The sequence below is a fragment of the Schistocerca piceifrons genome, chromosome 8 (assembly GCF_021461385.2).
Source record: "Schistocerca piceifrons isolate TAMUIC-IGC-003096 chromosome 8, iqSchPice1.1, whole genome shotgun sequence".
Lineage (NCBI taxonomy): Eukaryota > Metazoa > Arthropoda > Insecta > Orthoptera > Acrididae > Schistocerca > Schistocerca piceifrons.
This window is the reverse complement of record NC_060145.1, coordinates 16,715,038-16,738,704: the sequence shown is the minus strand read 5'-3', so window position 1 is coordinate 16,738,704 and position 23,667 is coordinate 16,715,038. Positions and strand designations below refer to the sequence as shown.

General features: G+C 45.8%; 1 protein-coding gene across 1 annotated transcript in view; it reads right to left on the bottom strand.

Annotated features, from left to right (window-relative positions):
- The window catches only part of LOC124711505 (UDP-glucosyltransferase 2-like), a gene marked incomplete in the record, with an annotated part of 123,365 nt that extends 112,106 nt beyond the window's left edge, over positions 1-11,259 (bottom strand). Inside the window, 1 exon segment of the mRNA XM_047241618.1 lies at positions 11,075-11,259. Within this exon segment, the coding sequence (XP_047097574.1) occupies positions 11,075-11,080 (6 nt within the window).
- Positions 11,260-23,667: the final 12,408 nt, after the last annotated feature.

Below are 23,667 nucleotides of genomic sequence, written 5' to 3'. Positions count from 1 at the left end.
GACAATACCAGAGCCCTGATACGTGGCCAGGATAGAATAAAAGCGGCGGCGGAAGGCCTCTGGAGGGACTGAGTCCTTCGGACCCTGTGCCAGGTCCAGCCGAAGGCAAGGGCGACGAACACACCATGGGGGTGTATGCAAAGTAGCCCGGAAAGTAGGTGGAACAGTGAAAACCTGAAGCCCAGAGAGAAGCTCTTTGACGCGGACCGCTAATGTACAACCAGACCGGGGCCGACGATCTGGCAGACGTACGACCGATCGCGGGAACAGGAGACGATAATTTGGATGCCCAGGCGAGCTTAGAACAAGGGCAGCATAAGCGGCCAGCAAACGTTGGCGTCGGAACGGCAGGGGAGGTACACTTGCCTCCACTAGTACGCTGTCCACGGGGCTGGTGCGGAAAGCACCAGTGGCAAGGCGTATCCCGCTGTGGAGAATTGGGTCCAGCACCTGTAACGCAGATGGGGATGCTGAGCCATAAGCCAGGCTCCCATAATCCAGACGGGACTGGATTAACGCCTGGTAGAGCCGCAACAGGGTAAAGCGGTCAGCGCCCCAGCGGGTGTGGCTCAAGCATCTCAGAGCGTTTAGATGCCGCCAACACGTCTGTTTAAGCTGCCGGATATGAGGCAGCCAAGTCAACCGGGAATCGAAAACCACCCCCAAAAACCTGTGGATCTCCACCACAGCAAGGAGTTTGTCGGCAAGATAAAGCCGCGGCTCAGGATGGACTGTTCGGCGCTGGCAGAAATGCATAACGCGGGTCTTGGCTGCCGAAAACTGAAACCCATGGGCTACAGCCCAAGACTGCGCCTTACGGATAGCGCCCTGTAGCTGACGTTCAACAGCTGCAATGCCAGTACAGCTGTAATAAAGGCAGAAGTCGTCAGCATACAGGGAAGCAGAGACAGAATTACCCACGGCCGCAGCAAGCCCGTTAATGGCTATTAAAAACAGACAGACACTTAAAACAGAGCCCTGTGGCACACCGTTCTCCTGGACGTGGGAGGAACTATGCGAGGCCGCGACTTGCACGCGAAAGGTACGACACGACAGAAAATTGCGGATAAAAATCGGCAGAGGACCCCGAAGACCCCATCCATGAAGCGTAGAAAGAATGTGATGACGCCATGTCGTATCGTACGCCTTCCGCATGTGGAAAAAGACAGCGACCAGGTGCTGACGGCGGGCAAAGGCAGTACGGATGGCAGTCTCCCCAGGCTCACCAGACTGACTGTGGCGGAGCGGCCTCTACGGAACCCACCCTGAGACGGAGCCAGAAGGCCCCGAGACTCCAGTTCCCAATGCAAGCGCCGGCTCACCATCCGTTCGAGAAGCTTGCAAAGAACGTTGGTGAGGCTAATGGGACGGTAGCTGTCCACCTCCAGAGGGGTCTTTCCAGGTTTCAAAACGGGGATGATTATGCCTTCCCGCCATTGCGACGGAAACTCCCCCTCGACCCAAAGACGGTTGTAAAGATCGAGAAGGCGCCGCTGGCAGTCCACTGAAAGGTGTTTCAGCATCTGACAGTGGATGCCATCTGGCCCAGGAGCGGTATCAGGGCAAGCAGCTAGGGCACTGCGAAATTCCCACTCACTGAATGGAGCATTGTAAGATTCCGGGTGGTTGGTGGGAAACGAAAGGCTCCGACTTTCCAGCCGCTCTTTAATGGAGCGGAAGGCCTGGGGGTAATTCGCAGAAGCGGAACTCATAGCAAAATGCTCTGCTAAGCGATTTGCAATGACGTCGGAGTCAGTACACACGGCTCCATGCAGTGAGAGCGCAGGGACGCTGGCAGGGGTCCGATAGCCGTAGACGCGTCGAATCTTGGCCCAGACCTGCGAGGGAGTGACATGGAGGCCAATGGTGGACACATACCGCTCCCAGCACTCCTTCTTGCCTTGGCGGATAAGGAGGCGGGCCCGCGCACGCAGCCGTTTGAAGGCGATAAGGTGGGCTAAGGAGGGATGTCGCTTGTGACGCTGGAGCGCCCGCCGGCGTTCTTTAATCGCGTCAGCGATCTCAGGCGACCACCAAGACACAGCCTTCCGCCGAGGGGACCCAGAAGAGCGGGGAATGGCAGATGCGGCGGCAGTAACGATGCCGGTGGTGACCGATTGAACCGCCGCATCAATGTCATCAGTAGAGAGAGGCTCAAAAGCGGCAGTGGAGGAGAACAAATCCCAGTCAGCCTTATTTATAGCCCATCTGCTAGGGCGCCCAGAAGAGTGACGCTGTGGTAGTGACAAAAAGAGTGGAAAGTGGTCACTACCACACAGGTCGTCATGCACACTCCATTGGACAGACGGTAAGAGGCTATGGCTACAGATGGAAAGGTCAATGGCGGAGTAGGTGCCATGCACCACACTGAAGTGTGTGAAGGCACCATCATTTAACAGCGAGAGATCGAGCTGCGACAATAGATGCTCAACGATGGCGCCTCGACCTGTGGCCACTGACCCACCCCACAGAGGGTTATGGGCGTTAAAGTCGCCCAATAGCAAGAAAGGTGGCGGCAATTGGGCGACCAATGCAGCCAGGACATGCTGCGAGACATCACCATCCGGCGGAATGTAAAGACTGCAGATGGTAACAGCCTGTGGTGTCCACACGCATACAGCGACAGCCTCTAAAGGCGTCTGGAGAGGGACTGACTCGCTGTGCATAGTGTGAAGGACATATATGCAGACGCCACCAGACACCCTTTCATAAGCTGCTCGGTTCTTATAATAACCCCGATAGCCATGGAGGGCGGGGATTCGCATTGCTGGAAACCAAGTTTCCTGGAGAGCAATGCAGAAGAAAGGGCTAAGGCTGATAAGTTGGCGGAGCTCAGCTAAATGGTGGAAGAAACCGTTGCAGTTCCACTGGAGGATGGTATTGGCCATTGCTGGGAAAGGCAGATTACGCCGCTGGGTCACCCGCTGCCTCCAAGTGAGCACCTGTGCCAGTGCTTTCCATGGCGTCGGAGGGACTGGCGAGATCGAGGTCCTCAGCGGACGCCAGGATCTCCACCTCGTCCTCAGACGCAGAGTTTGGAGGTTGCGGTGGGACAGGTGAGACCGCAATGTCAGGATGCTTGGGAGCCTTTTTCTTCAACTGCTTCGCACGCTGTGCCTTGGGAGGGTCTGGCTGGGAGAGCCCCACTGGGTCAGTCTCAGGGACGGACGACGACCGTGAAGCCCTATGACCAGCGACCGGTTGTTGCTTCAAAACTTTGCGGGTATCCACTTTGACACTGGGCAAAGCCTGGGAAGGGAGGGCCCCAAGGGACCCCTTCCTGGCTAGAGTAGCCGAAGAAGCCCTACGCTTCTCCGGCTGGGAAGGGGGGACGAATGTCCCTGATGGTTGGGGTGGTGTCGCTCCTGGAGTAGATAGAGCAACAGAGGGCGAAGTGCCCCCCACAACCAAGGGGGCCGGGTCATTTTGAGATAGCTGAGAGGCAACAGTACGTGACGACACGGGAGAGGATCGGACCGCTGTTGCAGCAGCGGCATAGGTGGATGTCATGGGCACAGGATGTAGCCGCTCATATTTCCGCCTTGCCTCGGTGTAGGTCAGGCGGTCCAGGGTCTTATATTCCATTATCTTCCTTTCCTTCTGGAAGATCCGACAGTCCGGTGAGCAGGGGGAATGGTGTTCTCCACAGTTAACACAGATGGGAGGCGGAGCACATGGAGTATCAGGATGCGAAGGACGTCCGCAATCCCGACACGTGATGCAGGAAGTACAGCGAGATGACATGTGCCCAAACTTCCTGCATTTAAAACACCGCATCGGAGGAGGGATATATGGCTTCACATCACAACGGTAAACCATCACCTTAACCTTTTCGGGTAAGACATCACCCTCAAAGGCCAAGATGAAGGCACCGGTGGCGACCTGATTATCCCTCGGACCCCGATGGACGCGCCGGACGAAGTGAACACCTCGTCGTTCGAGGTTGGCGCGTAATTCATCGTCGGACTGCAGAAGAAGATCCCGATGGAATATAATACCCTGGACCATGTTCAGACTCTTATGCGGCGTGATGCTAACGGAAACATCCCCCAACTTGTCACAATTGAGCAACCTCCGTGACTGGGCAGAGGATGCCGTTTTGATGAGCACAGAACCAGAGCGCATCTTGGACAAGCCCTCCACCTCCCCGAACTTGTCCTCTAAATGCTCCACAAAAAACTGGGGCTTGGTCGACATGAACGATTCTCCATCAACCCGCGTGCACACGAGGTACCGGGGTGAATATTCTCCACTGCCTTCTTTAGAAAGACGTTCCTCCCATGGAGTAGCTAGGGAGGGAAACGATCTCTGATCCAATTTCTTCCCGTTGAGGTTAGACCTCGATCGCTTAGAGACTGCTGGTGGAGGCCCACCAGCAATAGATGATGTACCACGCTTCATTGCGGGTCATCCGCCCTGATGCCACCTACTCCGACCAAGGGCCCTCCCCATGGGCGCCACCCAGCCACAGCAATAGCCACCTGGCAGGATGGCCATTGCCGGAAGTCCTGATGCCCCAGGGAGATGGGCATCTACTCCTTGGCATACGTGGGGAGTGAACGGCGCAGGCATCAGTAGAGCGATCCCTGTGTTGTCAGGGGGCTACAACCAAGAGGGTACATGGCGGCCCCACCACAACGGACTGGCTACCGTGCTGGATGTTAGGTGACATGTGATCCATGGTCGCCGTCAGTGCAGAAAATGGCCCTGCACAGTGCTTGGCAGAAAGTGCACGCAGGAGCGCATCCATGCCCAAGCGATGGAGAGCGGGCAAGACTGCAATGCAACGACGAATAAGATGGCGAAAGTTCTCAACACAACACGGACACAATGCACCAAGTAAGGCGCCCTTCCCCAATCGGCTCGCTCTTCGGAAAAATTTTTAGATATGGAGGTCAAACCCGACAGGGGATCATCACATAAGGCCAAAACGTTTGAGACTCCTTTTAGTCGCCTCTTACGACAGGCAGGAATACCGCGGGCCTATTCTTAGTATGTGAGGGAAGCAGCGTAAGGAGAGTTATGTGACCCTGGAGGTTCACTGTAGGGACCATAGCAGGCTAGAGACATTGTCATAGTTGTAGCATATGACTTTTTTATGCATGCAGGATGTAGATGCTCATTCTTTTTCTTTACCTCTTCGTATGTAAGTATGTTCAGAGTCATAGTCTTGTATTTTCTCTCTTGAAAGACAGTGCAGTTTAGTGAGCAGTCTGAATGGTGCTCTCCACAGTTGACACAGGTGGGAGAGAGGGGGGCCAAGAGGAAACTCCGTTTGCAACAGTTCATCCACAATCCCTACAGACAGAGCTGGTGGAGGCATGTGCCCAAATTTCATGCATTTGGAGCACCATTTTGGTGGGGGGTGGGGGGGGGGGGAGGTGGGAGCGGACACATGGTTTCACGTCATATCGGGTACCACCACCTTGACCTTTTCAGGCAACAAGTCACCCTTAAATGCCAAGACAAAGGCCCCAGCAGCAACCCTGTTGTCCTGTAGCCCCTTACCAACATCATGAACAAAGTGTACACCCAATGACTCGAAGTTGGCATGTAGCTCGTTTTCAGACTAAGATTTTGCCACCATGGAAAATTATGTCTTGAACCATGTTTAGACAGTTACAGGGAGTGACAATCACCAGATTGTTATCCTGCTTGTCACATGCAAGCACTGTGTGTCTGGGCAGGGGATGCTGCTTCAATCAAAATTGTCCCACTCTTCATTTTGGAGATGGTTTCAACTTCCCCAAACTTGTCCCCTATAGTCTCTACAAAGAACAAAGGCACTGTGGCCAAAAAAGAATTCCCATTTGTCCTCGTGCAAACCAAGCATTGTGGTTAATATTTCGCTGCTTGCAGCTTAGCCTGACATTCTTCCCACAGCATAGCCAGGACAGGAATCCTTTTGGGGTGGTATCTCTCTGCATTGAACAAGTTCTTTCCTTGTGAAGAGACTGCTGGGTCCATATGACCATGAGCTGGAGAAAGCTTCATCCACTTCATGTGCAAGTCATTCACCATGGTGCCACCCATTCCAGACTGGGGCTGTCCCCATGGACTCTGCCCTGCCTGGCCAGCAATCCAGTGCCTGGAGACCCCACGCCCCATCGCTTGGAGCACATACTTCTTGGCATACATGGGAAAGTTTCAGATCAGGCACAAATAAAGCAATCTCTGTGTGCTACAACCGTGCAGGTACTTTACCACCCCCCCCCCTCCCACCCCACAACAGGATAACTACCAGGCTGGGTTTTGGATGTACTAACTTACTGGAAAGGAAAGGTGCTCAGATGGAAGGCACAAAGGTTGGACAGACACACATTGGGCAGCCTTTCCTGTACGATCCATACTTCTGAAAAATTGGGAAAAGTGGTGGCAGGTCAAACTCAACAATGGGGAAACATACATCCATTAATGAAAAGCCGTATAGAGCGCCAGAAGTGAAACTGAAAACTAGGGTCCTAAACCATGTACCAGGCCCACATGTGATCTACACCAGAAACACCATCCACTGGAAAGGCAGCGGAAAAGAGGGATAGTGGATGTATACGCCTGCAGCACAGGAAAGTGTGAGACCTCTGGGGGGGAACGATGGAGGAGTTCCTTAATTGGTTCATGGGAATGGGTATCTGACATAAGTAATATTTGTTCATCACAAAAATATATTTTATATGTGATATGAAATGCGATGGGTGTTCGATAAGTAATGCTAAACACTTCTTTCTCACCCAGTTTCAGTTAAAAAATGTGGAATTTCTTGTGGGACATCGCGGAATATTCCCACTTCAGCGCCTACAGTTTGATGAAGTTCTAATAGGTGGCGGCGCTATACATGGCCTTCAAGATGGTGTCTGTAACGAAGATGCTTTCCAAGCAGAGAGCTGCCATTGAGTTTCCTTCGGCGGAAAACCAGAGCATCACAGATATTCACAGATGCTTTGAGTATGTCTCCAGAGACCAGGCAGTGAAGAGAAGCACGGTGAGTCATTAGGAGAGACGTCTGTCATCACTGCAACAAGTTTGCGCAAACCAAATATTAAATCCTTAGAACAAAAAGTTTACATTTTCATCACAAATGCAATGTGGAATTAAACGATTCTATTCGTAATTGTAAAAGCTGGGAGGAATTCAGTTTTGTCGAATACAGCGCCACCCACCACGAATGGAAGAAGTGTTTCAGGTAAACACTAGTTTATTTTTGCTGTAGAAGCCGAACACGTAATAAAACTGGGTATTTCCAATTGAAAATAAAATCTTCTGGATCTCAGAACTCCAGTCAAAATTACGTGAGATCCTTCGGAATTTCACCACCAAAACTTCAACATAAACGAATAATCATGAGAGTACAATGCGGAAGAATCCACTACCCTGGGCCCCAGTCAGTAAGACTGGGTAATAGGCCTGATCACTTGATTCCAGGGTTGGTTGATTTGGGGGATGGGACCAAACAGCTAAGTCACTGGTCCCACCGTATTAAGGCAGGATGGGGAAGAAAGTTAGCTATGGCCTTTCAGAGGAACCACCCCGGCATTTGCTGAAGCGACTTAGGGAAATCACGGGAAACCCAAATCAGGATGGCCGGACGCGGGTTTGAACCGTCGTCCTCCCGAATGCGAGTCCAGTGTGCTAACCACTGCGCCACCTCACTCGTTGGATTCCAGGGGATCAGGCATGTCATGAACAGGAGAATTGGAGCTACTTGAAAACCCACAAAACTGAGAGAATATTTTACATTGGAACACTCAACACGAACACACTACTGAAACTAGGTAAACTGAAACAGCTGATAAACACCATGGATAAATTCTGTATCAAAATTGTGGCAACACAGGTAACATGATTCTCAGACGAGAACCACTTTGACCCTTGAAAACTGCAGAATACTTATATACAAGTGGAAGCCAGTCATAGCTACCCCGGGAAGAAATCTAGAACAGAATTTGTAGCACACAGATCGATACTGGACTCTGTAATAGAGTTCACTTCAAAATAGTAAAAAAAAAATGAATATCAACACTCACGATACGATCAGGAAACAAAGCATATATGCTAATCAAAGCACATGCCCCACAAACTACAATAACAAAAAGTCACAGACGATAGAAGATTTCTGGGAAGATGTGGAAGAAACCAACAATTCACACGAAGCACATGGAAGTTTCACTAGGAGATTTTAATTCCAAATTATGCAGGGAAAGAAAAACCAAAGACAACACACGGCTGACAAGTGGACAAACAAGAATGGGGAGAACCTGATAAACTTTTGGAGGAATTTCGACCCGAAAATCATGTCTACGTAATTACAGAAACTACACAAAATACGAACTTTCAAATCCCCCTGCTACGTCCTTGGAGAATTTCAGACAGACCACATTGCAATGTCCATGAAAACCACCAGAGAAACTATAAATGAAAGAACAAGGACAGGACTTTTCGAATTCGACCACCACCTTCTCCAAATTAAAGCGAAATTTATACCCAGTAGACAAATCAAGAGAAAAGATTTTTCCGAACAGACACTGAGTACTTGCAACGAAACAAGAAAGGAGTAATAGAAAAATTGAGGAAATCGACAGTAACGACTGGACAGAACTTTCAGAAAATTAAGGAACTGATAAAATTGAGGCAGCCGCTGAAAAAAAGGGAAACAAATGGTGGAACGTGACGTGCGACAGAGCCACGGAAGACAGAATATAAACTTCGAAAAAATTTAAGTCATAGAACAACCGAGAAATGCGAAGAGTTCAACAGGATACAGAAGACCACTTCGAAGATGTTATGAAAACAGATTGAAAGAGAGAAGACCAACAAAAATACGAAATTTTCACAGAACATTCATTCAGAGAAAATATTACAGGATACCAATCACCGAGCTTATGCTTCAAAAAACAAACCCGAGAAAATGTGAAATATTTGTACAATACTTCGACACACAACTAAAATGTGATAAACCGATGCTGATCGTACAGTTCGAGAAGCCAGAACCCAACTTCGATTCCAAACCGCCAACAGACGAGGAGATTGTGAAAATAAAGAATCACTGAAAAATAACAGCACTTGTAGAAGATGGACTGATGGCGGAAATCTGGAAATCAAACCAGGAACACAACAAACACAAAATACACAGAACCATCGAAAAGATCTGGGAAACAGAAATGTACCAGAAGAATGGAAGTCAGGGATAATACACCCTCTACACAAGACAAGAGACAAAACAGATCCTAATTACTACAGACGAATTTCGCTACTGCCTGTGAGAGACAATTCTATTAAAAGCTCAGTTAAATTGGGTAGAGCTTCAGATAGATTCACAGATAGGACCACAGAGGGTTCAGAAAGGGGAGATAATGCAGTGAACAGATCTGGTGCCTGAGAATAATATTAACAGGAAAGTCCAAGAACACCCACTATAACATTCGTCGACTTCAAGAAGCTATGACTACATAGACTCTTCAACACATTGTAAGAATTGAAGGTGGACAACAAAACCAGAAAGCTAATTCAGTAAACATTAACGAATACAAAAATCAGAATTAAAGTTTATGGGAAAGAGCTCAAGCATTCGAAATTAAGACAGGTGTGAGCCACAGAAATGGTCTGTCACCCATTATGTTTCATTCTGTTTTGGAGGAAACAATCAGGGCGGGACAAAGGAGTCAATGGGGTAAAGATGAGACAAGGATAGAACTGTCAACATAAAACACCTAGCCTTTGCCGATGATACAGCCATCATAACAAATAACAGAACAGAGGCCAAAAAAGTTCTAAATACACTACACGAAATCTCAGCCAAAACAGGATTACAAATGTCAAATGAAAAAACGCAATACATGGATACAAAATCCACAGACACCCACTGTTAACGAAGTATGGAAAGATAACTAGGAAATTTGAAATAAGTGAGCGAAATTATACAGAAAACAGGAAGGTGACATTCTGTGCATAAAGGATCACAAATTTACAAAATGCATACAAACTTACACATATCCATTACAACAAAAGAGCATTTCCATCAATGCCAAATTAAGACACTATAGTACAGTAGACTTATCAGAGGCCTTGTATGCCTCAGAAACAAGAACGAAAATCATGGAGACGGAAAACAAGAGAGGAAGTACTTAGATCTACGAGCCAAACATCACACATCAGCAACAGCAGACAGACTGCTGTAATATGTCAAGTAAGCATAGGATTTATTTCATTTTACAGTATACTAGCAATGGTTCGGAATAGCTAAATATGCATGGGAATTGGACTTATGTCACTCTCCTCCTCCCCCCCCCCCCCCCCCCCCATCTCCCTGATCTTAAGCCTTATTTATCCCAGCTACCGGTTCTCCACTTCCACAATTTATTTTCGCTCCCGTGTAAACGCACACACTTTTTTGAAACTTACTTGGATTGTCAGTTTACGCCTAAATATTCGACTAATATGGACGAGATGACTGATTGTCCAGTGAAGGAGAATCAGAAATATTTGAGTACGAAACTGTCTTATCTCTAATATTTAAGTGAGAGAAATGGCGATTGTCCTAACTAAATCAAGAACTGGAATAGCTGTTTTCCAGACGCCGTATTTAACTGGGCTAACAGATCGGCTTCAGACCTTAACATGCAAACTTGACAGCGGAAAACAGTTTCCGATATCCGGTTTCCGTCTTTCAGAAGAAGGGTCGCACGTAAACGTAGTGATTGTCTTTGTCTCTGATTAAACCAAGGAGGTTAGATCTCTCCTGGCAGCAAACAGACGAAGATCTTTTATCGCCTCCTTTGATCAACTCCAAGGCGAGGCGCTAGATTTCATCAAGTAAATCTAATGAACGGCAACATGTGATAAAAGTTTCATGTTGCACTACGCGAAATAAATATTTGAAGAAGCGAGTTTGTCAATGAAATTGTTTAGTGTAATACAACCCTACGCAGCTAAACCGTACGGATTAATAACGTTGGGTGACCGGTTGCGGTGTAGCCAGGAACATACAGCCATTATTTTCGTCGCAGTAACAGAAAAACAAAAGTGAATCTGGCAGCCAGTGCTACCAACCAGAGTTATCGATGTCGTGTACGAGACTCACCTTCATTTCGCCAGCACGCCGCGCTGCGTGTAGTGCACAAGACAGTCGCGACCACTCCACTTCCACGCGCACTCGCGCTATCTACGACACCGTGCGGTTCCGTGTCGCCGGCCACAAACACGGCAGACTGCAGCGCTACGGCGGACACGGCCGGCACCTCCGTGTCCAGTCACCGGCGCCGTTTCGCCAGCGAGCCTCACGGTCAACGTGTGTGCTCTCCGCTCCCAACTGGTTTCCCACGTTGCTGGTTGTGCGGCGGCGGATGAGTTTAGAGCCATACACACGCGCCAACCGACCGACAAACTGAGCGTGTGTCTGTCTTCTAACCGACCTACCGACGAATATTCCTCATCGGGATGTCGGGCGGGCAGGATCACCCGACAGCCGAACCTACCCACCACTTGACCTGATAAATTGTCTCCTGTGTTGCGCTACCCAACAAAAGTTCGTGTTTTGTCACGGCGCCCAGACTTAAATGCTCTTCTAACAAACTTTACAGGGTGCGAGACGGACGAAACTTCAAGGACATTGTTTCTAGAGAAATTTGAAGACTGCAGAAGTTTGCGGGATTCGTAGCCGAGCAGTATAGCAATATCTCGTAGATGCAAGAAATGGAACACATTTCTATTTTTTAGCGAATCCGTAATTATTTCATGCTGCACGTACAGAGATACTTATCGGAAATGAAATCTAAAATCCGATAATCGACATTCAACTGACGTTAATTTACAAAATATACTTGCTTCGTTGTTCTAAGAGTTAAAGAAGTCCAGCCAATATCCAAGCCTTCTGCTATGGAGAGCAGAGTGTGGGATCTTTTTTACAGTTGTAATAGTAGCTACATGTTTCATTTCTTATGTATATGTCATATTTATTAGATGTGCGCCACCAACAAGTCTAGTTTTTCTTCTCCGAATCTGAAACGAATTTCTTAAACTTATGCAACATACGTAAATAAATTAATGACGTTTACGTGAAAGTCTTTTGTTTTATTTATTTTGCTTTAGCATGCTGTATTTCTTATCAATTATACAAGACGTTGCACGTTTCAGGAATCATGTAGTTAATAATTATGGGGATACAACAGCACTGAACTTCATGCCGTCCTAATTCCTGTCAGTCGCTAGTTCAAAATGGCTCTGAGCACTATGGGACTTAACAGCTATGGTCATCAGTCCCCTAGAACTTAGAACTACTTAAACCTAACGAACCTAAGGACATCACACAACACCCAGCCATCACGAGGCAGAGAAAATCCCTGACCCCGCCGGGAATCGAACCCGGGAACCCGGGCGTGGGAAGCGAGAACGCTACCGCACGACCACGAGATGCGGGCGTGTCAGTCGCTAGAAATCATGAAGTAGCTAATAGCCTCTATCATGACATTAAGAATCATTTGAAGTCGTTCAGCAACTCAGAAACGCATGATGCATCCATTCTTAGATAATTACGAAAATCATCGGATCCCAGCTGTTAAGTAACATAACGTGTGTTAATTTCTTTCCTTGCATTAGCCACTTCTTTGCCCACAGCTTTCTCTCGGCTTTTTTTTTGTTTATTTTTTGTTTTTTGGCCTTGTCATCCCTATAGAGGGCGTTCAAAAAGAAACGAGCCCGTGGCATAATTAGAGAATCCAGTACTTGTATGTTAGAACCACCGACCCTGGCTGTTGAGATACTTGTCCCACTGTGACACAAGGCAGTGAATGGCTGTCTCATAAAATTTACAGGGCTGCGATGTTAACCAGTTTCGCACTTATAGCTGGACGTCATCGATCACACGAGTGCAGGAACGGTTATGCTGACGTTCTTCTTTGACCAAGCTGGCCCCCTTCTGATTCACTTCCTGCAGCACGGGACAAACGTGAATACCCAGCGTTACTCGCAAAGTTTGACCACCCTTCGCTGAGCGATCAAATCAAAACGATCAGGCCATCTCACCACCCGTGGGGCCATTCTGCTCCACGACAATGCAGAACCTCTTACGGCCGACCCAGTCGTGGCACTCCTGCAGAAATTGAAACTGGAGGTTCTCGGCCACCCTCCACACAGTCCGGACCTCTCTCCATTTCTTGTCCCTTAAAAACGCTCTGAGGGGCAAACCATTCACCCCAGACGACGACGTCCAGCTGTGCGTGCGGAACTGCTTAGCATCGCAGCCCTGAGAATTTTGTGAGCCAGCCATTCACCTCGTTTTGTCACATTGGGACAAGTGTCTGAATAGCCACGGTCAATACTTCTAACATACAGGCACCGGTTTCTGTAATAATGCCTCCGGCTCGTTTCTTTTTGAACGCCCCTTATAAAACAGCCGAGGCGAACCCACGTTTTTGTTCCTGTGTAAAACCAAGCGAGATCTCGTATGACGCAAACGCACTCAACTTAAGGGGCTCCGGAAAGGCTCAAAAATCATGAAAAGTTCAATTTTTACCTTTTTGCGTTTTCTGAATCTGCAGACTATTACCTTTTAATAGATATATAATTTATTCAATTCCGAAGACTACAACTATTTTTAAATTTTATTTTGAAATGTGTTCTACATGGGCGTGACCCACTGTGGCGCTGTTAAACTGCTGTCAAATGGTGTTATTATTAACGTCCGTGTTCATCAGGTACATTTTTGTGATGTGAGATAAAGTATGTGTTGTGGCTAACCTGTGATGGTTCAATATATATCGCTGGCGTGATTGTCGATTGTTTAATGTTTATTTACTCTGTCGTTATCTCGAAAATATTCGTAATTAATTCTGTTTCTTGAGTCTCTGTTTTGTTGAAGTATAATAATGAGTAAAAGTAAAGTTATTAGAAATCCTCTGAAGGCTTTTAAGAAAAGGAGAAATGTTGGAAAGCCAAAGGTATGTGTTATTACTGTAAACAATAAAGACGATAACCAAGTGAGTGAACCTAACCTCTCAAGTACACCTGCCCATAGCAGTCAAAGTGGGAAAGAAAATACTTCACAGAGGAAGCTTGGTTCAATGAGTGAAAACTATGAATGTTTTATGGCCGAATCGGATGTGAATGAAATATTTGATATGTCGGTTCTCAAAAGAATTTTTTCAAACTGTGTAAGATGTATTCATTGTAGTGAAGTTGGTCTGGAACTCTCCATAATAAAGCACGTAGGACTTGCTAGTGAAATACAACTGAAATGTGATAAGTGTTCATACATGACCACCTTTTGGAACAGTGTTGCAGTAACTGCAACTGAAGAAAATGGTAGCAAAATCTACGAACACAACAACGAGCGATGCTTGCTTTAGACAAGGAACGCCTTCGGGCTGCAGACAGGGCTGTAAAGAGTCTAGAAATACAAGCAAGAGTAAACAGGAGGAGGAACAAGAGGAAGCTGGAGGAAGAGTTTGCAGAGGATGAAGATAATCCATCCCATGGACCTGGAATGCACTAAAAAGTTAATCCAATCTTTGTCGCTCGATTCCCAAAACTTTTATTTTCTCATAGTAATTACATGTTTTCTAAGGCTCTTCCAAACATATTTGTTTCAAACTTTCAGTAAATGTTACACAGTACCTTCTGCATAATTTAACACAGCCTTTTTCCAAAAAACTGTATATTTTTGAATATATAAATAAAAAATTGCAAAAAAATGTTGTGAATTTTCATTACAATTGAAAAAAAAATCATCTTTAATAACTGAACTAAAATTTTGTAAAATCCCTGTGTTAAGTTGTAGCCCATATTCCAATAAATAATCTGTAAAAAAGTTCAACTTCCTACCTCAAATACTTTGTGAGGAAAGATGTAATTTATAAGCGTTATTTTAACATTGCAAGTATAGGGCGTTCCGGAGCCCCTTAAGGTAAACGAATCAGAGCATCAGAGTGGCGCTGTAACCGAGTGCAGTCGGTCGGCACGCTTGTAGCCTGCCACGAAATTGGACTGTCGGTCGGCCGATAAATTGGTGCGTGTGTAGTGACGTTACAGGGCACCACACAAGCACCAGCCGACCGATGGACAAATTGGACTTGTGTAGTGGAGCTTTGGCCCAGCGATTGACCAACTTGTCTTGTCAGTCGGTCGGGGGTTCGACCAACCGACAGCCGAAATCCCCTCCTCCCCCCCCCCCCCCCCTCCCCAAAGAAAAAGAGTTCAGCCAACAAACTGTACCGTGGGTGGCGTCGTCATCCAAATGCCCAACAAAAGTCTTCTGTCACTGCCCTTCACTGTTTGAATATGGATAACATGACAGAGAGTGACGCAGGCGAAACTTCGATGGCATAGTTGCTGGAGAAATTAAAGACTAGAGACGTCGTGTATATGTATAGACAAGCAAGAGCTGCAGCATTTGTTTCATTTTATAACGAATCTGTTACGGTTTCATGTGGCGCAGAGACAGTAAAATATTTTTATGAATGTTTAGATTTTGCATTCCATTTCCGGTATGTATCGAAAATACCACCTAAAAATCGAAATATAGACGGCCGACGGACTTTTACTTGTAAACAAACTTGCTCCATTGTTTGAAGTGAAGGTATCAAGCCTATCATCACGCCTTCTGCTATGAGGAACAAAGTGTAGTATTTTTTTTTTTTTTTTTTTTTTTTTTTTTTTTTTACAGTTTAACAGTTGCTAAATGCTTCACTTCTTATGTATCTGTTGTATTTATAAGCTGATGTGCGCCACCGCCTTTTGTAGTCTAACGTCTTCTAATTTGAAACGAGGTTCTTAAACTTACAGGGGCACCTTTTATGCTACGTACATAAATAGATTAATAACTTTTTGTTTTTCTTTACCACCACGTATTTCCTCGGGCAACTATAAATCACGTTGTGGATTTTAGGAGTCATTTCAGATAATAATTGTGGCTACTGCACTGAATTTGATGTCTTCGCGGCTGCTGTCAGCGACTAGAAACCGTAAAGCAGCTAACAGCCTCCCCTCACAGCTTACAACCTCTCTCATGACTGTATTCTTTTTCGTTAAGTTTGGTTTGGAGATATTCAGCGTCTCCGAAATGCGTGTTTCATCAGCTCTTAGAGAGACTAAAATCATCGGCACCCAGCTCCTTAAGGCTGTGTAAAACCAAGCGGGATCTCGTAGAACAGGTTCGTCCAAACTGTGCCCTTGGGGCGCTAGCGCCCGCGATCGGCCACGGCCAGCGCCACGGGCGAATTCATATGTTGCTGCAGTGGCCGAGCCGTGTCGCTTAGCTGGCTGTGAGGACCGCTCGAACGCCAGCCGATAGATATACAGGGCTATTACAAATGATTGATGCGATTTCATAAATTCACTGTAGCTCCATTCATTGACATATGGTCACGACACACTACAGATACGTAGAAAAACTCATAAAGTTTTGTTCGGCTGAAGCCGCACTTCAGGTTTCTGCCGCCAGAGCGCTCGAGAGCGCAGTGAGACAAAATGGCGGCAGGAGCCGAGAAAGCGTATGTCGTGCTTGAAATGCACTCACATCAGTCAGTCATAACAGTGCAACGACACTTCAGGACGAAGTTCAACAAAGATCCACCAACTGCTAACTCCATTCGGCGATGGTATGCGCAGTTTAAAGCTTCTGGATGCCTCTGTAAGGGGAAATCAACGGGTCGGCCTGCAGTGAGTGAAGAAATGGTTGAACGCGTGCAGGCAAGTTTCACGCATAGTGATGTGAAAGATTCAGTGTTTAAACCTCCTCTACCAAGAAACGTGCCAGAACTGCGAGCTCGCATCAACAATGCTTTCGAACTCATTGATGGGGACATGCTGTGCCGAGTGTGGGAGGAACTTGATCATCGGCTTGATGTCTGCCGAATCACTAAAGGGGCACATATCGAACATTTGTGAATGCCTAAAAAAACTTTTTGAGTTTTTGTATGCGTGTGCAAAGCATTGTGAAAATATCTCAAATAATAAAGTTATTGTAGAGCTGTGAAATCGCTTCAATCATTTGTAATAACCCTGTATTTGTTCGCCCGTTTTCCCTCCGGGCAGAGGATTGATCTACACTGCCATATCCGCCTGAAGGACCGCTTTCTTATGTGTAAAACTTTGGATGATCTTTACAGCTATCTTCCACGAGAGGAATATCCTCTTTTACACAAGCACGCGGCCGAAGTTCTCTCAATGTTTGGTTCCACGTATATTTATGAGCGCTTTTTCTCTCTTTTAAAGCTTGCTAAAACTAGGAACCGTTCATTCCTTGGCGATAAAAATTTGACCAATTCTTTGAGGTTAGCAGTCTCACGGAATATCGTACCAAGCCTAGACAAAATCGTTTCCTCGAAAAAGAAAAACGTGTAAAATGTTAATTGTCTTCTTTAACAATGTTGACTGTAAGAATTAAAGAGCTTTATAACCTTAATTTTATTTTAATAAGTATTCAAACTTGGTCAGTTAAAATTATTACGTACAAAATTGCAAACTAAGGATCCGATTTCTAAACTCTGAAAAGGGATACAAAAAATTGTAGCACGAAGTATAACAAAAAATACTTACTTGTAACTACTAACAGTAAGAATGAGACTCTATATCCGTTACATAAAATTAATTCCAAAATAGAATAATTTGTTTACGTTAGATCTGACCGCGGGACAGTCCAGCGTAGAGCAGTGCTGTGCAGTCTCGCTCGCTCTGCAGCTCTCTCTCTCTCTTTCTTCCTCTCTCGCTCCTATGGCGACACTAGCGACACACGGTCGCGGACGAGGCGCTGAACTAGCGCGGGCGCGCCCGCCGGGCGCAATTCTTGGATGAGCCGGTCGTAGAACAAAGGCTCAATGATCTTAAGACAAATAAATTAAAACAGGGCGGCGCATTAGAGGACTGGAACCCCTCTTTCTCTCTGGAATAAGAACTGCCTTGGCTGCTCTTGTGGTCTGAATTCCGATAGGTAATAGTTTCCAACCGTCTTCGTCGGCGCCTTGGTCGCCAGTCCTCGCTACGTCAGAAGTGGAGGAGAGAGTGGATGGGTGGAAAGAGGACCTCGAAGGCCTCTATGAGGTGGAGGACTCGTCTGATGACGTCACAGAACACGAAACAGGAGTCAATACAGAAGAGACAGGAGATCCAGTGTCAGAATTAGAATTTAAAAGAGTTTTGGAAGCCCTAGGATCAAATAAGATAGAAGGGATACATAACGTTCCGCTAGAGTTTCTAAAATAATCGGGAGAGGTGGCAACAAAACGACTATTCACGCTAGTGTGTAGAATGTGTGTGTCTCATATAGCATCTGACTTTTGGAAAAGCATCATCCACACATTTCCGAAGACTGCGAGAGCTGACAAGAGCGAGAGTTATCGCAGAAACGGCTTAACAACTCACGCATCCAAGTCGCTGATAACAATAACATAGAGAAGAATGGAAAAGAAAATTGAGGATCTTTTAGAGACGATCAGTTTGGCTTTAGGAAAGGTAAAGACACCAGAGAGGCAGTTCTGACGTTCCAGTTGATAATGGGAGCAAGATTAAAGAGAAACCAAGGCACGTTCATAGGATATGTTCGAAATTCTGAGGAGAATCTATGGAAAGACAGATAATGTACAATATGTACAAGAGCCGACAGGAAACAATACGGGGAAGACCAAGAACGAAGTTCTCAGATTGAAAAGGATGTAAGACAGGGATGTAGTCTTTTGCCCCTACTATTCACAATTATGCATCTAAGAACCAATGACGGGAATAAAAGAAAGACCCAAGAGTGGACTTAAGGTTCAAGGTGAAAGGATATCAGTAATAAGATTCACAGATGACATTCCTGTCCTCAGTGAATGTGAAGAATTACAGGACCTGTTGAATGGAATGAATAGTCTAATGAGTACAGAGTGTAGATTGAGAGTAATGAGAAGTAGCAGAAATGAGAACAGCGAGAAAATTAAAATCAGGATTGGTGATCACGATGTAGATGAAGTGATGGAATTCTGCTACCTAGGCAGCAAAATAACCGAGAATGGAAGTAACAAGGACATAAAAGGCAGACTAGCACTAGCAAAAAGGGCACTAGTGTCAGATACAGACCTTAAGGTGAGGGAGAAATTTCTGAGAATGTACGTTTGGAGCAGAGCATTGTATGGTAGCGAAACATGGAATGAGAGAAAACCGGAACGGAAGAGAACAGAGGCAGGTGAGATGTGGTGCTACAGAAGAATTGAAAATCAGGTGGATTGATAAGGTATGCAATGAGGAGATTCTCCACAAAATCGGCGAGGAAAGGAGTATATAAAAAACACTGACAAGAAGGAGGGACAGGATCGTAGGACATTTGTTAAGACATCTGGGATTAACTTCTATTGTACTAGAGGGAACTGTAGAGGGTAAAAACTGTACAGTAAGACAGAGACTGGAAAATATATTGCAAATAATTGATAATGCAGGTTGCAAGTGCTACACTGAGATGAAGATATTGACACAAGAGAGGAATTCGTGGCATTTTCTCTCCACAGAAGGGCAGGTCTCTAAGAGAGAAGCTATTACTGTATGATCTGAGTTTCATTATGCACTCGATAGCCCTGAGATAAGCAACCAGAAGCTGTATGGATTAACCACAACGGTGTGGCACCTCAGAATTTAAAACACGGCTAGGCGAAGCATACAAGATGTCCGCGGCATTTTAACTTACGTCCTGTGGGCTGCAATGCCAGAGGAGTTGTGAGGTTGATAGCTGCGTGCACCATACTAGTGGTGGAAATCGGAACTGCACTTGGTATCATGTAATCAAGTCAGTAGCTAGTGCTCACCCATCATTGCAGAGACTTGGTGACTGCTCAAGGTCAGCTGATGCCTGGGGGGGGGGGGGGAGGGGGGGGGGGGTCTGATACACGCGGGTGCAGCGTACTGCAGGACCCAGGGTGGCAGCACATTGGGGGTGGGGGAGGGGGCTTCCAGTGTGATATTAGTTTAAATAAAGACATAAACATTCATAGCCTATCCCTAATACACAACAGAAGTGAGCTGGCAACTAGTGAGGGGGAAAATGTTTAAGCACAACACAAGTGGACTTAGACTGAATTCGTCACCATTTAACCTTAGGAAAGGATTCTAAACGAAATGTGATAACTATACTCGTTGGATCCACCACTTCTGGTTCTGACTTCATAAAGCTGCGCCTGTATTTCCAGATCCACCATCTTGGACTTTTGAGCTTCGCCCCAATGGGCCCATTGCCAGTACTGACTTTTTAAAAATTTCCTGCCATTTTACACTTATGCCAAGTGCTCTACTTCCACAGCGAAGAGAGGGGTGGGGTGGGGGGGGGGGGCGAAACCTTGTTGGACAATAGGGCTATTTTGAAAAATCTTACAACAATGCCTGCCATTATTAGTAACATCATAGGGGGAGGGAAGAAATCTAGCAACAACGGAGACTGCAGTTGTATCAGCTCAGACCTACTACCACTACAGCACTCCTAAATTACTGTACGTGTAACAAAATAGGGAAAGAAAGAAATAAGATGCTGTCTACGCACACGCCGAACTTGTCACACTCAGGATACCTTTCAGCATGCAACCGCATTGCTGCTCTGTTTGCCCCATTTCACACGAACGTAAACCGTATCCACTTTCTCGAATGTGATGTACATTACGAAAGTTTCAATTCCTTCACGATCAAATTCTTTGACCGCTTCAACAACAGAGCACAGGTAAACAAACTTAAGGCTATTGCTATAACAGTCACAGTACCGTAATGACCGCACGAACCATACCCGTGTTAAATATTTGCTTACAGTTCGGCAGACGTCTGTGGGAAGCTTTTTCCTGAAGGCGGGATGGTGGTCTGCGGTGCTTTTATCTGGTCACTGTTCAAAGTTCCACACAAGCTATGCCTCTGGGGTCTTTTTAGGATACTCGTTCCCACGGTACAGAAAAACGTACACAGTTCCACTGAAAAGAAGTCGGTATCGTATTTCGACAGCTAAATATTTGATTGGTACCTCTGAAAATTCATCACGTTTTCCACTATTACCTAGCCAAAGACACATCTCCACATATTTCCTTTATTGGGTGTTGGGTAGGCTCTCTTACCAGCTTCGCCCCCTATTTGGATTTTTGTTGGCGTAAACAACTATCACTCTATAGCACTGGTCGGCAGCAAACGGCCTACGGGCCGGGGAGAACGAGAACGCACCCACTATGCTAATGTCGCACATTTCGACCAGTGCTCGCCTGGAGTTTACAACTCATTCCGTAGACCGCTGAAAGTTTTCCTTAACCTGAGCATGCGCAATGCCATTTGAATAAAAAGAGAAACGCGTTTCGAAGTAGTTTCACCTCTGTATCGGGACTGACAACACACACACGTTATTTACTGGTTTCTGCCTACGTCAGTGTTAGGCACTGACTGATTCGCAGACGTTGGTAGAGAGCTATAACGGCACGAAAATTACCAACTTGTCGCGAAAAGTGAAGATTTGAACAACGACAGCAGGGGCCCTAGACACCTAGTTACCTATGGTCGGTTCACACATAAGCTTCTGTGCTAGTCGTCTGTTAATTTCTTGCAGCTCTTCCCAAGAATCTTTGCTGAGTTTATTCGCAAAAAAGTGTGGAATTAAGAAGATAAGAGTAAATGCTAAATGCAGTCAGTTGTAGGAGAAATGGACGGAGGATTATTTCCTTGTCATGAACAAAGTTAAACCTGTTTGCTTGTTGTGTGGTGAATCATTTTCCGTTGTGAAGAAATACAGTATGAAGTGGCACATTCGCCTACAACAGCTCACAGGGCAACTGCGGAAAGATAAAATTGAAAATTAATGTAAAATTTCGGCAAGTAGTAGCATATGTTTGCCAAACCGAGGACATAGTGCAAAAGTACAGTTAACGCTAGTTTCACAGTGAGTAGAAAGATTGTGAAATCGTGAAAGCATTTTGCTAAAGGAGAATTTTAAAGGCGTGCTTCTTGGAGATTGCAGATGTATTGTGCTACGTCCCAAAGAAAAAAAAATCGAATAAATGAGTTTATGGAGACGAAAGGTGTTCGCCGATCTGGTATGATGGCTGATGAAATTTTAAAAAAAGGTAGTTTGTGTGCTCGTGCAGCCACAATCGAAGTATTTGTGAACGCTTATCACAAAGGCATTGATTTGTGACACGCAGCTCAGTTAGCAACTTCTGTTCGTGGTGTAGATGTGGAGTTCTCCATAATGGGTGAATTATTACCATTACAGTCATTAAAAGGTACAGTGTTTCTGTACTAACGGCGTTGCAGAACTTGCCAACGAAAGTTTTTAAGGCAGCTATTGTAAAACGTTTGAAGAAATAGTGTTCATGACATGTAAATAAATGTAAACATCTGAAGATTGGGTGAACATAAGATCAATGTTCATGTTTTGAGACGTAATTTGTTGGCGTGGCATGTCGGGAGGGAAGTGCCATTGGTATCGGTACACTACCCCAAAAACGTTGTCGTCGCTGACGCAATAGTTTTGAGATCATGCGCTAGGAGCGCCGCTGTCGCTTTACATGACGAGGCGCCCCGCGAGTTAGTGAAACAGAGGAACAGCGCCAGTTTTTGTTTGTGTATCTTGTTGTACATTTTTGATTGGCCTGGCTGAAGAGCAGAGAACTGTACCGTTGACAGACCCGCCCCACTCCCAAATGGTGCGAGCAGAAAGGAAAAAACGAAATAAAGGAAAAAAGTCATTAATGGTGGCCCAGGCCTGCTTCATAGCAACAACTTAACACATAGGTGCAGTGTAGCCCACCAATCTCGATCCACTGATTACAACGGTGCAGAAACTTTTGCCGTATGGTACTTTAAAGTGCCCCTTCTGTCTGCTGTGAAATGAGACAGGCGGCCATGGCCTTACAAACGGACCCATATTCTGTTTTGGCAGTGGTTTCACACACCAGCCACTGCGGTCTCAGAGGGGAATCACCATTGTGAACACATCGCAGACGGCTTAGAAGTGTCGTTTCCCAAGGTGACGCTACCAAGGCCGGTGTATTTAAAAACGCGGACAGATTACATGCACGAGGCACCTCACATGCGCTGCTTATTCAAGGCTCATACAGCCTGGAATATTCATTAGCTTATCTCGAAGTACTCGGTCTAAGATCAGCTACAATCTATGCAATTGACGACTGAAAATGAAAACCCGGTTAAGTCCCACAACAATCGTTTTTCATTTCGTTGCTAGAATATGGACATTACGTTAAATAATAAATAAAGTTGTGATATTCAGTCTGAAAATAGTTCAAATTCTAACCGCAAGATTGCGCCTGGGTCTAAATGCCATCTGCTGTGCATCAAAATCGGTCTACACGCCGTAAAAGGTAGATGGAAGCATTTCCTTTTTTTTTTTAGAAGAAGCGGAGGTCGGAGAGGAAGATTTATGATGGAAATCACAAACTGTTCCTCCACAAGAAGCCCCATCCAAAGAAGCAGGCCTAAAACCATAATGTCAGCCTCATAGGCTATCTCTATTCCAAGACAGTACGAATAGGCATAAAACTGTAGTTTTTCTTTGTTGTTTAATGCACATAGTAACAACAAAGAAGGTAGTTATTGCAACTAATAGTAATACCTCAATGTCTCGTTGGTTTACTTTTAGGTTGTATACCCTGCCGGTTCTGATGTTGTCTACATCTGCAAAGCTACTCTGCAATTCACAGTTAACTGCCAGGTAGGGAGTTTATCGAAACACTT